General features: G+C 45.6%; 1 protein-coding gene across 1 annotated transcript in view; it reads left to right on the top strand.

The window, feature by feature from the left end:
• GPN3 (GPN-loop GTPase 3) overlaps positions 1-17,707 on the top strand; it is a 95,711-nt gene that overhangs the window by 63,599 nt on the left and 14,405 nt on the right. Inside the window, exon 6 of the mRNA XM_086943017.1 lies at positions 6,431-6,527. Coding sequence (XP_086799143.1) covers positions 6,431-6,527 — 97 coding nt within the window. The remainder of the gene's footprint in view (positions 1-6,430; positions 6,528-17,707) is intronic.

Raw genomic sequence — 17,707 nt, 5'->3', positions numbered from 1 at the left:
GAGAAGTGTAGGGGAAACAAGAAATATGGGTATGTTTCTTTAGTAGACACTGAAAAAACGAGTGCCCGTGAGTAGTAAACAAGTGGGAGGGGTGATGGGAGTGCACGCGCGTGCGCGAAGCAGCAGCTGTTGGCTCTTTTTCAAGCCATTAAAGAAATGGGGTAACCCAACAGGTGCTGGACCTGGGTATTATACTAATATAAACAAACAACGGTCCGAGACCTATATATTTCCAAACGAGCAATAAATCAAAACTTATTCAATTAAAAGGCGTATGTTATTTAAACAGTTTTGCTCAATCAATGATGAACATAAAGGAAATAGGCAACAGCAACAAACTCCAAGTCTATATGCAATATTTTTAATCTATTGTCATATTGAAGTATTGAAAGCGAATTCACAGTATTATGTACATTTTATTATATACATTGCCCCGTATTTAGAGCGTGCAGTAAAGCAAAGGGGTGTCAAAAGAACGTGAACGTGGTAAGGTGAAAGGAAAAGAAATCACACAGAATTATAAAGGTATTTTAAATGATTCAAAAAACACCAGCCAATGAAAGCCGGAACAATATATCCTGGCCACTTCAATTAGTCCGCATACGATCCCTAATGTTATTCTAAGTCATAGGATGTAAAAAATGTCTGCACTATATCATAGAGGGAGATATAGTTAGTGGTCCAGGTTTTTAATAGGTGTCGACGTTTCGACTCGCCTTGCGGTTGATTATGCCTGGGCCATGCAAGTCTTCTTCAGGACAGGTTGGACGGGGCAACACAGGGATCTCATTGATGACCCCTTCTCGGGATGTAGTGGTCGTTATTCCCACTCCAATTTGACTCAGTCCTTATGAATCCAGAAAAATTATTGTCCTAGTGTTCTCTTCAATGTATTAGGGTTTCCTATCCTAAACGGATGTACATGTTCCACTACATGTCTTTGAAAACAGGAAGCTTATATTCTGATTCCAATCATAGGTATTGGGCAATTTCAATGTATAATTTTGGTAAGGCAACTCCTCACGAAGTAGTAAACCTGAATTGGTTAATTTCTGTAGCTTTGTGGATGGGCTAAAGGTTGGTCACTTGCCGATATTTAGAAAAGCGAGAAGTGAAGGCGGAGTTCCTTAGATTAGACACTCGTCTATCGGAAACCCAGGACAACTGCTCGCGGGCTCTTTTTCAAAGCACGCACTTGTGCTTGTGGTCCGCCGCTGCGCACTCCCGCGAGCTGTATGCCGCCTCAAGCACAAGTGTGTGCTTGGAAAAAGAGCTGCACGACGGCTAAAGGTCTCCTGTTCAGTGCATGCGCACTGCGTAGGCGAGACCTAAAAAGGAGGGACAAAGAGGAAGGATTAACCACTAGCAAGCACTCATTTTTGAACGACAATCAAAGGGACGAATAAAAAGGCAATTGCGGGCTATAAGCCCACAGAGTCAATACAGCATGTCTCAACCTAGAAATATTCAGGCCCTACATCCAGCGCCCAACTTAGTGCCGTCTAATCGTCATACTTAAAGTGGCACATCTCAAGGAGGGATGAACGAGGTTAACCGTGTCAGCAAGACCACTTCTCACACCAACAGATGTCCACTCTCTGCAACCACTCCAGCTTGAACAGGTGTCATGTTATGAAGCACCTCTCAAGTGGCACCAGCGAGTTCTAACTGGCCACTTCATTTAAAGCTATGTTGTCAGGGGTGCTTTTTTTTAACCAGCTGGCTTTGCTTCAGCTGATTGTGTCAAGATTACTCCCCTGCTCTGGGTTACAAGGCTGGGGTTAATCGACTAAGTCAGTCAACATGGTGTGCCCCATCCTTGTCTCTGGCCATGTGGCTAAACCAGGTTTGAACAACTACATTTCCTGGACCACCCTTTCCTTAACCTGCTATCCTTATCTTCTTCGAGTGGAGAGTGTGTCTAAGAAAAAGCTCCCACCCGCACCCCTACATGGGGCCTTTCTTCTGTCCATTCCCATGTCTCCTCTAGGGTGTTAGAAAAGGTGTCCTTGGACTGAAGAATTCCATTGAATCTGGCTGGGTAGGTAGAGGAGCATATATCGAATACTCCTAGCACAAAGTTTGGCTTATCCTTTCAAAGGATTTCCTCTACAGCTGCACTGGCGAATGCAGTCCGAGAAATGATGATGCAATAGGAGCCTTGTACCCGCCCCAGGCTCTTTATTGTTTTCAGTATTGTATCTTGGACTTTCTAGTTCACTTCATTATTAATTATTGCTGTCTGGGTATTCTGGGAGTACGTTTTGAGGCACGCTTCACAATGAAGCAGGTGGAAAGTGTGCCTGCTGGGGCTATGCCATACAGCTATTGCTCCAATAAAATTCACGCATTTGTTCCCTTCAATGAACCCAACAATTCATATTTTGGTCTGCCTTTTTCTCACCTCCACTTCCAGCCACACCATCCTCTGGGATCAGAGCTACTCCTGGGTGTTCTACTCTTTGCATATTTTTCCTTAGGGTTACAAATGCCCCATGTCTTGACTGGGCTGGGGGTGTATGAGATTTTGCATATATAATTTTTGTGGCTGGCCACTAGATGCAACCCACCTGTTCTGCTAAGTGATGCTTTTAGTATTTCGACCTTTGGTACCAAGGGCCCGATGTAGGTAGCCCTTTACCGATCCGAATCGGCCGAAAATACCAATTTTCGACCGTTTTCGATCGGTAAAGGGCTACCGAGATGTAGGGGCACATTTTCGGTAATTTTACCGAATCGGTATCATTACCGAATCGGGAAATTTACCGATTCGCTAATATGTACCGAATCGGTAAAATAATTACCGATTCGGTAACATTTACCGATTCGGTAAAATTACCGAAAATGCAATGTAGGTAGGCAATGTACCTTCTGCACATGGCTTACAGAATCGGTATTTTACCATGGAATACAAATCCATGGTAAAATACCGATTCCGGTGTGCATGCACATGTGTGCATGCACACCTATGTCATGTGACCGGCAGACCTGCCCTTAGGGCAGGTATGCCTACCACATGGCACCTATGCCTGTTTTGGAGGTGCCAGAGGGTGTCAAAGTGACACCCCCTGCACCCTTGTGAATTCTTTAATTACCGATTCGGTAAATACCAAATCGGTAATGCCTAATCATTCCTATGGGCTTCAAAGCCCATAGGAATGAATGGGCATTACCGATTCGGTATTTACCGAATCGGTAATTAAAGAATTGCTAAGGATTCGGTATCGAACCAAGTGTTGGGACCTACATACCATTTACCGATTTTGAAATACCGAATCGGTAGGATTCGGTATTTCAAAATCGGTAAATGGGATTTACCTACACCGGGCCCTAAATGTGTGTAACACTATTGAATGTTTCATGTTGTATTTTTTTCAGTATGCATTTTAGTCCGGTTTGGCTGGGTGGTGGTATTAGAGGAGATTGTGTCCTCACATGTTGTCTGGCTTGGAGGAGCTATTTTATTTTAATTTATGTTATTTAAACCATTCACCTGACTGGCCGGTATATTCAGCCCTACGATAATGTAAAGTGATACTTTTAATATAGCGCTCATTGCCCTCAATATTGTTATCTTGGGGCCAATCGGTAGCCCATCTGTGGTATCATGGATTAAAATTATATTGTTTAGTCCTTGTCTGCTTGATGGTGGTTGTAATGGTTGCAGGTATGTGGCACCCCATGTGTATCACTACTGAATGTTTCATGTTGTATTTTTCTGAAACGGTTTTATCCAATTTGCATTGTAGTCCTGTTTGGCTTGATGGGGGAGGCAGTAGGTTTGTTGCTGAAGGCTGGGGATTTCGATGTGGCTGGTGGATGTTAGTGTATTTGGTGTGTGTTATGTACAGCATTGCACAACTGATATGTCCATGTCTTAACTATAATATTTAAATACTTTACTATTTTAGACGCTTGTCTGTTGCCTTTGCCCTGATTGGGTTAGTTTGTACCACTTCACTTGCCAATCAGACACAAGCATCCTATCCGTCTATTGACCTGGAATGTCTTTAGTTGGAATAGCGCCTGCAAACTAGAAACATGCTAGTCGAAGCTTGACCAAAGAAACATCGGTTTCCTTACTCTTCTGATGTGCGGGTTTGTTACTTTGGTGGCGCACATTGATATTTTATCTCTTACACAACTTATTTTGGAGGGGGGCATCAATATTGATTTGTTGGTGATTTTACTTGTGCCATTGGAGTACCTTGTCTGTTGTGAAAGGTCACCGTCTCCTAGTGTAGGATGTACAGTATAGCCAGCAGATAACTATTGGCAACCATCATGATAATCCCCAATTCTGTGAGATCGTAGAACTGGAGTTCTCTCTTTCAACCCGGCCACCATATTGAGAGGCAGAGTTTCAACAGTGATTTACACTCTTCCCTAGATAAATGAATTACAACTGCTAAGCCTCTTGCTACTGCTGCTACAAAGTGAACCCGTGACCAGAATGGGCTACAGGAGCTTTGGGATCACTGACATCCGGGCGGCATATAGTTTAGCATTTACTTGTCTGCAGCTGACATTGTGTCTCGCACAAATTATTGGTTACTCTCATAAGACAGTTAACTGAGTCGATGAAGTGACTAGTCTTCCTAGAACCATTTTGATCAGTCTCCGGAGCAGGTCACACTTGTTTGAGGATACTCCAAATTAACTTGGTTTGACCTTAATTTAATAGTTTCAATATAATATGGGACAGTCTGAGAAGCTTTTAAAGTCTATATCAAATCAAGATTGGGTTTCTAAAATTATAGATGCCGGTCGGATCTGTCAGAGACCTGGCTGCAAAGTTAAGTCAAAATATTTGGTGTTCCAAAATATGGGAGAGTAGTGTTCTCAGGCAACACTGGGACCGCCATGGGTGTCTTTAGGGGGCATGTGGTAATACAGGATGAGGACGGTGGGCCTTGCTACAATGTGGCAGGATCTTATGTTTGTTTACTAGTTTGTTCCACCCATTACTTGCCTCAATCTCTATGAAGATCTAATAAGGATTATCAAAATGGAAGTCGTATACCCATAGTTTATTACAATTGTGTAAAAGCAAGAGTCATTGATAATCTGTGAGATTCCAACTACAACATATCTGTCTACAGCCTTTAACAATGTAATGAGTACACCTGTAAACTCCCAATGGCTTAATCAACCCTTCTTCACAATACATTGGTCAGGACTACTGCCTTTGATTAAACTTTTCATAATAAAAGGGTCATGTCTACGCCATCTGACTAATTTTCCCAGTGAACCAATAAGGCCTATATCCCTTGATCATTGACTTTTTACCATCACAGGCCTACTATATCGAGTATAACCTTCCCCATAAGGCAACCCTCAGGCAAACAGTCAATATTATATAAATATGCATATAATTAGAGTTGGCAAAACAATTATTAGTCACTCTTAAAATGGGTCACAAGGATTATCAAAATGCAAATCCTTAATCTGCAGGGTTTGTCACGGGGGGAGTGGGGGGTGACCAACAGAAAAAACAATTGTCTACAATGGTAATCTCAGATTCCATGTAGCAAAATACCCCTCTACAAACTTTAACACAAAATAATCAGACCATCTTTAAAGGCATATTGGCTTTAGCATATACGTTGAACACGAAATAATTCAGCCCTATTGCCTTCGCACGTAACTTTCCATAGTCAACAGATCAGGCCGAAAACCTTGACTATTGGTTAGCCATTACCGTTCCTGTTGTATTGAACATAGGCTTTCCCACAAGGCAAAGGGTGCAACAATACATTCTGCAATCGTAGAATCAACGCTTGACAGAGCAGAAGCTCTTCCATAAATTGTGGATTTTCAATTGTTTCCTTATCATTACATAGTCTGACAACTGCTTCTCTGTCAAGCCAAACCTGAAAAACACAAACTTCAAGTATGATGGTCCGATTGCTGCACTGATCCAGACACTCCAAGTGGTATGCAATAAATCTGTTGGGGCATGTCCCACATGACCATGTGCTATCCAAGAGCCTGATTCTTAAGTGTTGGTGCACTGAAGTCTGACTCTGGTCCAACTAAAAAAGGTTACCAGGAGAAATCTACTCCTCTGAGGGTACGGTGTGATTTTCCAAGAAAATAATTTGGAGTGAGTGCCGTGATAATTAATGAAGGATTAGAGGAAAAATATTTTTCCATGGAGGGACTAAAAAATGTACTCGCGCACGCATAAATGTACAGATGCTTGCAGTTCTACTTCCACATTTAGGCGCTCAGAATGTTGCAGATTTCTTCGACTATTCCAGTAATTATTTTTGATTTTGGACTATTTCCCAAAAGTTTATGCATTATGTCCAAAGCTCATGTGAATGCTTTAAATTCTAACCTGACAAATAAATAGGAATCCAGTTGTTATATCATAATAAATATCTGCTTTGCTAATGTTTTTTTGGGGTCTGTTCGATGTCTATAGGTTTCTAGACCCAGATATGTATTCATTAATGGAGGATTCACCAAGTGTACTAAAAACCAAAAAGTTCAAGAAAATGACAAAAGCAATATGCGGCCTGGTAAGTATTAATGTATGATTGCTTACATTATGAAACTTTATTTGCAGTAAAATGTTTATAACCTATTGTGCTTGTGTAACAGTACTGCATTGCTTGCATTTAATCTGTGATTTTCAATGATCGAGATTAGTCCGTTGTGGAACAAGTGACTGACAGACTGCCAGAACAGAGGGGATTTTTTTGTTTTTTTAGGTCTCGCCTTAGACTGTGTATGTGTTGTCCCTTGCTACGATCTAATGTTTTGCAAAAAAAGAAAAACTAATCGCAAAAGGGTTTTTTAGCCCGCCCATTACTTACCACTGTTTCACTACTTTGTCACTCTCATTTCCTTGCTTCTCATTGGTCAGCAACTCGCTTTCACTTTATTCCTCTTCGTATGTTTGTCCCTGGATCGAAAATGGGCCAAGTACTGATTAATAGTTTTATTACTGTACCTCTGATGCTCACACTCTGATTAAGGTACTTTTTTATTTTATATATACAAATCCTTTTACAACAGTGATTTTCACATAGTCAGACCCCCCCAGGATTCCGTGATTTGCAAACAAACATCGTGAAATTTGCACTTCTGTAAAAAAAAAAATATATATATATATTTTTTTTTATTTTTTATTTTAATGACAAAAGTGCCCGCAAAATATGCCTCCCCACCCCCCAAAACAAAATGGCGTTCACCCTCTCTTTACTGGCTCCATGCAGCCTCTGAACCAGTAAAAGGAGGGTGAGCAATAGGCCGGCCGGCCGGCAGCAGAGGTGTTAAACCCCTCTGTTGCCTATGTTTGAAATGCAGAGTCCACTCCTGTGCGATTAGCCTGCAGCCCGCTTGTCAAGTTTGTGTGCCCCCTGCAGACTCTGCAGGCCCATGAAAGGCTCCCCTGCCCTCCTTTGCACTCCTAGCCCTAGACCCGCTATTGTCTCCTATTAACCCCTAACCTCCCCCATATCTCCTTATTTTTTAAAATACCCTCAACCTTCTCTACCACCTCCCCACCTTCATTCCCCTCCCCCAGCCGCCCGGCGTGTACAGGTTGTTTGATGCCAAAAAGAGATGGTGTTATATTGTATTCTACTGTTTGGCATCAGACACCTTCCGGTTCCATGCTCTGTGCTCCTGGAGACTCTGCAACATTACAGATTGACACAGCACAGTTTCCTGCAGTGACAGAGCACAGACCTTCTGTATTTTTGAGGCAGGCTCATATTTTTGCCCACCTCAAAAATAATGTAAATTTCAAAGTTTTGTGTCGCAAAGTTTGTAATTTTTGGCGGCGTTCTTTGCCACCCAAAGCTGCAAAATCCTGGTAGGTCTGTATAGTGTTCCTCTATGTGCTAAACATGGATATGTCTGGCATTGGGAATTCTTTCATCTTTACTCTAATTAAAATAACAACAAATATGAACCTTGGACAGTCTGCTGCAGAGATGAGTGCCCTGCTCTTTGCCAATGAGCCTCTGAAGCCAGCAGGCTTGGACTGCCCTGGACGATTCTTGGCACTTAGCTGCTGCGCCAAGGTGCTTCGGCCCAAGTGGCCACTTCTGTAAGAACTCCAAAAACACATAATTACGTTGAGCAATAGAGTCAAAAGTTACAAAGTGCAGAACTCTGATGATGATACACGTGTGCGGAGTTCTCTTAATAATACACACATCTAAGTATTGCTCGCCACAGAGGGATATCAAACTCCTTCTCTAGGCAAACTAACGATAAATGTATTCTAATAAAGAAAATAATTATTTTCGTTATGACCCTCACCCACTGTAGTAGTGGCATGCTTCATGATTGGGTCCACCCTAGCCCCTAAAAGCCAGAGTGGACTCAACCGTATTTCAGGGAGCACTTTGATTATATCCTACCAGTGATTCTACAGATAAAAATACCTCACTTCGATCCTTGGAATCCCTTTATTCAAGGTCAAGGTGGGGATAGGTTAAAAACACATTGGGGGGGATCACTAGGATTTTATGATCTTAAGACCCTCACTTAAATAGTCAACGTGTTTGATCCCCTATCTATGGCATGCATGGTACTGGGCTTTCATCAGGATGTTTATGGTGTATTTGCCCCGGTGTCAACGTACAGTTCCAATGCTAATCAAATTCATGCAAACAGCATCTTAACTCACCTTTCTCCAAGTTAGAGCAGGGCTGTGGTACCAGGTTTTAGGTTGCCACTCGGCCACTAAGGGGTCGAATATGTGACCTAAAACTGTTAACCGAACAGGCATATTATGGTATGGTATACATTTTCTTCCCCGGTTTTTTTGGTGACCCTAACGTATCACAGAAATATTACTTCACAGCAGTATAACCATCCCAGCTAATGTCCGTACTGTACAAAGCGGAGTCTGAGCACATGCCAAGAAGTGCCCCTTCACAGAAACTCGCAGCACCTGCAAGGCTCAGGTGCTACTAAGCATCCACCCCGTCACCCGAATATATATTTTCTCTCCAAGGATGTATATGCCTGGATACTCCAGCTTAGAGCTGGGCGACCCAAATAATTGGGATGGTCAAGCCACAGCCGAATCGAGGGTCTGGCTTGGCTCTAAAAGCTTGTGCACAATCCAAGCCCTGAAAATGTTTGCCTTGTGAATGGTGCAAGACATCATGTTTATTTCTTTAACATGGGGAAGCATTTCACCTCCGTATCACCACATTGAGAGTTATTTATTAAAATGATTGTTTTTCAAAAGTGTCCTTATTTACATTCCTGGCCCCACTCTCGCCCTGATCACCGTGCTCTAAGTGAACTTAAATATATGTTTACACAAGCTGGGGCTGGGGATGGACCGATTAAGGACAATGAGGGTTGGTGTACTTTCAAATAATACAAGCGGCAAATACCTTAATTCACCATATATCAAAACTTATTTAAAAGACATGCAGAATTTTTTCAACATGTCCCCAACAATTCATTCAACAGGTATTTGTAATCACTTCAACTTCTAAAAGGAAGAATTCAATCAATTTTCAAACAAAAGCACAGTGAAACAAAGCATTTTTCCTTTATGAGCATGTTATATGAAAAACCATGATTTACATTTTTTCAGATTACAATAACACACTTTTAGTTTATCATTAATTACAACAATAGCTAAAAAGAGGCTTGTTACATATATTAACAAAAGAACAAACCTTGTTTCAGATATATTGAAAATATCCCAACTGAACTCTTTTGACAATGAGAAAATGGTAAATTCATAGGTTTTACACAAATTCATCCAAAGTTCCCTGCCCTGTTGCCATACAGTGCCCTTAAGCAAAAAAGAGTTCAATCATGTCCTAATGGGGCACCAAAGCACTCTCTTGGGCAAGCCAACACCTCTCGCTCTCCAAGGGACATCAACCACTTTCCAAGATCTTCATCGGAGCTAGTATATTTTATATACAAAACATACACACATGCCACTTCCCTGTGGTGTAAGATACACCTATGCGTATCGATTTTCTGCATGCATCACCGACTCCTTGTGCAAATTCTTAGGTCAATGTTCGCTTCACCAACGCATAGGAGTTTAAGACATTTCTTTTGCTCAGCGCGGCTTGACTGCCAGTCGCTCATCTGTGTACAGTTTTGGCATAATTAGAGAGTATTTTTATGGCAGGATAAAAATGCAACATGAAATAATTAAAAATATTCATAATATGTTGTTTATTGGCTACTGTCCCTCGGAGATACTGTTCCATCATATAAGCTCCATAGGATGCCTTGATGTAATACATTGTAGATCTTGCTGATCTCAGATAATTCATTCAGGTCAATTTCCACAGGGCGCAGTTTCAATATCTTTCTTGCTTCAGCTCTCAGTAATGCCACCTCTACATCACTGCTCTTCTTATTAGGTACATGTTTTAGAACGCTCCACATCATCTCCTTCTCAGTTTGGTCTTAATTCATGTAATGTTGAACCAATGGGGCAATTAATATTTTTACAGATCCTTGATTTATATTGAATAATAACTGGTTTTATTTCTTGTGTGATCTTCCCAACGTATGACTTCTTACACTGACATTTTATAATGTAAATCAAATTTTCCATATTGCAATTTGGGATTTCCAAATGGGAGATTTTTTGCCCATTGTATACCATTTCCATTCCTTCAATAGTTGATGAGCACACAGAGCACTTACCACATTTATGATGACCCTTTTATTTTTTATTTATTTATTTGAGGTTTTTAGAGCAGCGCTTTATACAATATTCAGTGCAGTACCAAAATCAGCAAGCAAATTGTTAGCGATAAAAAGGGAAAACTAGCAATTGTATATGAGGGGACAAACGATAACAAAAAGCAGAGAGAACCGGCAGAACATTTGAAGGAGTGAGAATTGGTACACAGAGATGGCCGAGCAGTACAGGAGATTATGCACCGAAACAAAAGCCCTGATAAAAAGTCTGTAAGCGTGATAAAAGAGAGTTATTGGAGGAATTTGCTCATTAGGAAGGTTTTAGTTTTATTTTTGAAGATTGATAGAGCAGGTATTCTACTGATGGAGGATGGTAGCGAGTTCCAGATTCTTGGTGCAGCCCCAGAGAACACTCAGTTATGTTTTTTCCTTGCGGAAGCGGGGTGGCTGGAGCATTAGGTCTCTAGAGGACCGGCAGTTTCTGGATTTCCCAGGTACCACAATTTTCTGGGCGAGGTATGCAAGGGAGTTCGTTTACAGGGCTTTGTGTGTGATGCAGGCCAGCTTGAGCTTGATTCTGGCTTCAAGAGGAAGCCAGTTCAAGGCCTTCAGATGTGGTGAAATGTGGTCAATTTTTTGTTTAGCCGGATAAGAGCCTAGCAGCTGGGTTTTAGGCAAGCTTTTAGAGGGGCCGTGGAAGTCTTTGGCAGGCCAGCTAGGGTAGAGCAGCAGTATTCAATTCTGGAGATAACTAATGCCTGAACTGCAGTTTTTATGTCAGCAGTTTCAAGGAAGGGTTTTAGTTTTCTCAAGTAGCTCAGATGGAACCTTGCCGTTTTGGCGATCGAGTTAATGTGTTCACGCATATTCAGGTTTCTGTCCAAGGTTATACTGAGAGATTTGGCAGACGCCACTATGGTCTGTGTGCAGTTGAGTGCTGTGACTGAGTTAATCCATTCCAGGATGTCGTTGGAGTTATTAGGGAGGGGGAGATGAGCAGGAACTCTGCTTTTTAGGCATTCAGTTTGAGCTGGTTATTAGCGAGCCATTGAACAGTCAGTATCAGGGTGTCATTTAGATGGGTAATCTCCTCAGGAGAAGGGATTTTGATGTATATCTGAGTATCATCGGTGTACATGTGGAAGGAGATGTTGGCAGTACGAAGAATTTCACCTAAAGGTTCACAGTAGAGATTGAAGAGGGTAGGGGACAGAGTAGAGCCTTGAGGGTCACCGATTGATATCGGGGAAGGAGCAGATAGGTTGTTGTTTACCAAAAATCTCTGGGTGCGGTTCTGGAGGAAGGAACCAAACCATTTGATGACAGTACTTCCTAGGCCCATCCTGTGTTCAAGGCGTCAGAGAAGTTTCTCGTGTTTGACTGGGTCGAATGCCGGAGAAAGATCCAGAAGGATCAAGGGACAGGTTTTTGCCTTGGTCAAGGGCTTGGAGAGCATCATCCATGATATGAAGAATAGTAGTTTCCCTGCTGTGCTTAGGCCTGAACCCAGATTGGAAATCGTCAAGCAATTTGAAATTAGCGCTGTGTTGGCTTTGTTGTAATTGCACACATTTCTCCAGCACTTTTGCAAGAAGAGGAATATTAGAAATTGGTCTGAATTGTCTGGAATTACTAGATTCAGAGTGGATTTTTTAGGATGGGGATGACTTACCCGGTTTTCAGGGAGTCAGGTATAGACCCTTGGAGAAGGGAAGCGTTGATAATTGTAGTCCAAATAGAAGCGATGAGTTGGGAGGTCCCTTAATCGAAATCCAAGCTTGGTCCGTAGAGTGGTCGTTTCCCTTTTTATTTCTGTGTTAGATTATGCAATCGTATCCCGAATATTTTTGTTAAATTTGAGAGCATAGAGAGGAGCACCTATTGTAGGACATTTATTTAGTATCAAATGGCAATTTTATTTTATGATGATCTCAACCTTTTGCTGTCTGTTTTCTGCCTTTCCATCAGCCCAGAGGAAGCTGGTGATGTGTGCCTGTAAGTCCGTAAACGAGGTGGGGGGCAGCGGGTAGGGGTAGTGTGAACTATTCTTCTATATCTATTCTCGCCTTGGCCATTAGTGGGGTGATGTTGAGTTCCCAGTAGGTCTGTTGTGTGAGTGCCACCATCATTCCCAAGGAGCGGAATCTCTCATCCGCAACCGAGAGCCCGGTCTGCCTCCAGGTACACCACCCTGCGTATGTGATCGACAGTTGACTCATTCCATTTTACCTTGAGCTCCAACGCTTCCCCATAGATTGTCAGGATTTTGGGATGGTTTCTCGTGGTCTCTGAATGAAGTGGATCATATAATCCACGTACAAAGATGCGATCTTCCACTCCCCCTTCCCACCTGAAGCCGCTAAATCTAGCAACAACTCATATGAGCACTGTAACGGGGCTCCATCACTAGGGCAAATAACTGGTAGAGCAGGCAACACTGCCTGCTGCCCCTTTTGATCTGAAATTCCTGCGAGAGGGCTCGTACCTAGGCCCAGACCTCTGTATATAATATGGACACTCACCTCCTAAACCAGGGTCTAAAGTGCATTTTGTGTAGGACTGCCATCAAAATGGGACAGTGCACTGTGTCAAAGGCCCGTTGTATGTCTACTAGGAGAAGTGCAGCATCCCCCAGTAGTTCATCAGCACAGACTAATGCCATGTGCAGACGGCATAAAGTGTCTAGTGCTCCTGTTTGGCACGAAGCCAGGATTTCGACTTCAAGATGACAAAGGGAGATTGAGCGGCAGGAACCTCAGTCTTTCGGGGGTTTGTGAGGTTTAAGGATCACTGTATCACTGAAATTGTTGCCCTCCTGCTCCAGAGATCATAGGGCAGTCTCCCACAGTCAAAGACATCTTTGTATATTGCCAGCAGACGCGGAATCAATTAGGAGTATCTCTTGAAGAGCTCAAGTGGAAACCGATTCGGGACTGGGGCCTTCCCAGAGGGCATTGACCGGATCACCTGCTCGATTTCTTCAGCGGTAATTGGGAGGTGAAGGTCCCCGCTCTGCCAAGAGGGACCACATGGATAGGTCCCTAATGGGCATATTAGGAGTGAAAGTATGCAGCAGATTCTCAGGACACGTGGTTTGCCCTTTGGAATGGAATGGAAATGGTTTTTGTATAGCGCGATAGCTACCCGCAGGCGTTCTAGCGCTTAGCAGAATACAGGTGGGTGGAGCGGGTTGAATTTATCTGCTGAAGAGAAAGGTTTTTAGTTGTTTTCGGAAGTGCAGAATGTTGGGTTCTGAGCGGATAGAGATTGGGAGGGAGTTCCAGAGCCTTGCTACGTTTGTTGAAAACATTCTTCCTCCACTCCTTTCTCTTTTGAACCTGGGTTTGGTAACTTGAAAGGCATGGGTCGACCTCAGCTGTCTGTTGGGTGGTAGGGGGTGATCAAGGTGTGATTCAGGATTGCTCCATGCCTCCAGTAGGCACGGTGAGCAATGCACATGCTTTGAAGTTAATTCTGTCCTTCACTGGCAGCCAGTGAAGGGATTTTAATTCAGATTTGACCGATTGGCGGCGGGGAATGCGCAGGAGAGTGCGGGCAGCGCAGTTTAATGATTTTCCCATTCCACAGCTCAGTCACCAAAGTGTGTTGGTGTTTGGCAGTAAAGTAAAGTAACTTCCCCATTTTATCTCCCATCATGTATACCCGCTGCTGGAAGTGGAGCCAGCCCCGCCACACTGAGCCTACAAGTTTTTGCCAAAGAGCAAGAAGAGCCCGGTCGGGTCTACGTTGCATAGGCAGTGAAGGGGAAGCAAAGGTTGCATGTGTGACGTGGGCAATCTCATCTTCTAGCCGGAGCAGCTTGCTTCTCTTTTGTTTGATGCACCTATGAATAAATGAAAAGGCCGGTCTCTGAAGGACTGTTTGAAACACCTCCCAGAAGAGGCCTGGTGAAGAGGCTCAATCAATCAATCAATCAAGCATTTGATAGCGCACTACTCACCCGGAGGGTCTCAAGGCGCTTGGGGGGTGGGGGGGTCCGCTACTGCTAGAACAGCCAGGTCTTGAGCTGCTTCCTGAAGGCGAGGTGGTCTTGGGTCAGGCGGAGGTGGGTCGGGAGGGAGTTCCAGGTCTTGGCGGCCAGGTAGGAGAAGGACCTTCCTCCTGTAGGTAGGAGAAGGACCTTCCTCCTGTGGTGGCTCTTCGGATGCGGGGGATGGCGGCGAGGGCGTGGTTGGTCGATCGAAGCTGGCGTGTGGGAGTGTAGAAGTTGAGGCGGCTGTTGAGGTATCTTGGGCCTTGGTTGTGGAGAGCTTTGTGTGCGTGGGTGAGGAGACGGAAGGTGATTCTCTTGTTGACCAGGAGCCAGTGGTGTCCGGAAATGTGGCTGTGTCGGGGGATGTCGAGGATGAGTCTTGCTGAGGCGTTCTGGATCCGCTGGAGTCTCCTCTGGAGTTTGGCGGTGGTTCCGGCGTAGAGGGAGTTGCCATAGTCCAGTCGGCTGGTGACGAGGGCCTGGGTGACCGTCTTCCTGGTCTCGGTGGGGATCCACCTAAAGATCTTACGTAGCATGCGCAGGATGTTGAAGCACGACGAGGAGCCGGCGTTGACTTGTCTGGTTATGGAGAGGGAGGAGTCCAGGATGAAGCCCAGGTTGCGTGCGTGGTCTGTTGGTTTGGGTGCGCTGCCCAGGGCGGTGGGCCACCATGAGTCTTCCCAGGCGGAGGGTGACGGGCCTAGGATGAGGACTTCCGTCTTGTCTGAGTTCAGTTTCAGGTGGCTGTTCATCATCCACTCGGCTACGTCTGTCATCCCTTCGTGTAGGTTGGCTCTGGCGGTGGCGGGGTTGCTGGTGAGGGAGAGGATCAGCTGGGTGTCGTCGGCGTAAGAGATGATGTTGAGGTTGTGTTGGCGTGCGATGGCCGCGAGGGGGCTCATGTAGACGTTGAAGAGGGTGGGGCTGAGCGAGCAGCCTTGAGGAATGCCGCAGATGACTTCGGTGGCTTCTGATCTGAACGGGGGAGGCGGACTCTCTGTGTCCTTCCAGCGAGGAAGGAGATGATCCAATCTAGTGCCTTCTCTTGGATTCCGACGTTGCTGAGGCGCTGCACTAGGGTGCGGTGGCAGACGGTGTCGAATGCCGCGGAGTGGTCCAGGAGGATGAGGGCCGCAGTTTCTCCGTTGTCGAGCAGGGCTCGCATGTCATCGGTGGCTGCGATGAGGGCGGTCTCGGTGCTGTGGTTGGCCCGGAAGCCGGACTGCGAGAGGTCGAGGGATCCGTTCGTCTCGAGGAAGGCAGCAAGCTGCTTGTTGATGGTCTTCTCGATGACTTTGGCCGGGAACGGGAGGATCGAGATGGGGCGGTAGTTTTTGAGTTCGGTGGGGTCCGCTGATGGTTTCTTCAGTAGAGCGCTGAGTTTGGCGTGCTTCCAGCTCTCTGGGAAGGTAGCGGTGGTGAAGGAGGTGTTTATGATGTCTCGCAGGTGGGGTGCGATGACAGCGTCGGCCTTGTTGAAGATGTGGTGAGGGCAGGGGTCGGTTGGGGATCCGGAGTGGATGGAGTTCATCGTGCGGATGGTGTCTTCGGTGGTGGTGGGGGTCCAGGCGCGGAGGGTGGTGGTGGGGGTCGTTGGTGCGGTTATAGGGTGCGTCGGTTGTGTGCTGAAGCTGTTGTGTATGTCTCCGATCTTGTTGTGGAAGTAGGAGGCGAGAGAGTTGCAGAGGTCTTGGGATGGGGTGATGTCGTTTCCGGCGTTGGGGTTGGAGAGCTCTTTGACGATGTTGAAGAGTTCTTTGCTGTTGTGTGCGTTGTTGTCCAGTCGTTCCTTGAATGCGGTTTTCTTGGTGGTGTGGATCAGTTGGTGGTGTTTTCGGGTAGCGAGCTTGAGGGTGGTCATGTTGTCTGGTGTAGGGTCTCTGCGCCAGGCTTGCTCGAGGGCACGGCAGTTCTTCTTGGAGCTCTTGAGTTCGTCGGTGAACCAAGGTGCTTTCTTACTGCCGGGTCTGCTGGGCGGGGTCCTCAGTGGGGCGAGGTCGTCTCCGCAGTTGCTGATCCACTTCGTGAGGTTGTTGGCGGCCTGGCTGGGGTTCGCAGGGCTGGCGGGGGGGTCTTGGCTCAGGGCTGCGGCGAGCTGGTCGGCTGTGATCTTGTTCCAGTTTCTGCGTGCGACCTGTTGCTGGTGGTGGTGGATCGTGTTCTTTTTGAAGCTGAAGTGGACGCAGCTGTGGTCCGTCCAGTGGAGTCCGGTGGCGTGGCTGAAGGCGATGTGCTTGCTGGATGAGAAGATGGGGTTGAGTGTGTGTCCGGCGTAGTGGGTGGGGGAGGTCACCAGCTGCTTGAGACCGATGGTGGCGAGGTTGTCCAGCAGGGTGGTGGTGTTGCAGTCGTTGTTGTTCTCCAGGTGAAAGTTGAGGTCCCCGAGGAGGATGTAGTCAGCGGAGGGGAGGGCGTGAGGGCTGATGAAGTCGGCGATGTCTTCGCTGAATTGTGTGCGCGATTCCGGGGGTCTGTAGATGAGGGTGCCTCTGAGGGTGGTCTTGGGGTCGGTGTGGATCTGGAAGTGTAGGTGCTCGGCGGCTGTGAGGGTGTCGTCGGTGTTGGTCGTGATGCGGATGGTGTTCTTGTGGACGATGGCGATGCCTCCTCCGGTCTGGTTGGCGCGGTCCCTCCGGGTGATCTTGTATCCGTCCGGAATGGCGATGGCGATGTCGGGCGCTGAGGAGGCCCAGGCTATGTCTTTATTTGGGTCAATATAATCTGTGATAGTGGTTTAGATCAGCTCTGCAAATGTGCTATCCAGAAACCACCCTGTATTCAGTCCCCCGGATCCATTTCCCCCAACTTTCCACCCTCCTCCTCACAGTCAACCACACCGGGGAGTGATCTGAGAGTCCCCTTGGGAAGATTCACATTTGCGTGATGAGTGCACCTCTGAGGAGAGGAGCAAGAAATAATTTTGGCTGGAAAATTGGGAGGGGAGTGGTATGTGAATTGTCTCTCTGCATGATGGTGTTGTCATCAGACATCATCCTGCACGACTTTTCGTAACATAAAGGTGGCTTGGAGCCCACCCATTGCGTACCAGACCTTGAC

The sequence above is a fragment of the Lissotriton vulgaris genome, chromosome 11 (genome assembly GCF_964263255.1).
Source record: "Lissotriton vulgaris chromosome 11, aLisVul1.2, whole genome shotgun sequence".
Lineage (NCBI taxonomy): Eukaryota > Metazoa > Chordata > Amphibia > Caudata > Salamandridae > Lissotriton > Lissotriton vulgaris.
Note: the sequence above shows the minus strand (reverse complement) of the source record. Positions and strands in the feature narration are given on the sequence as shown.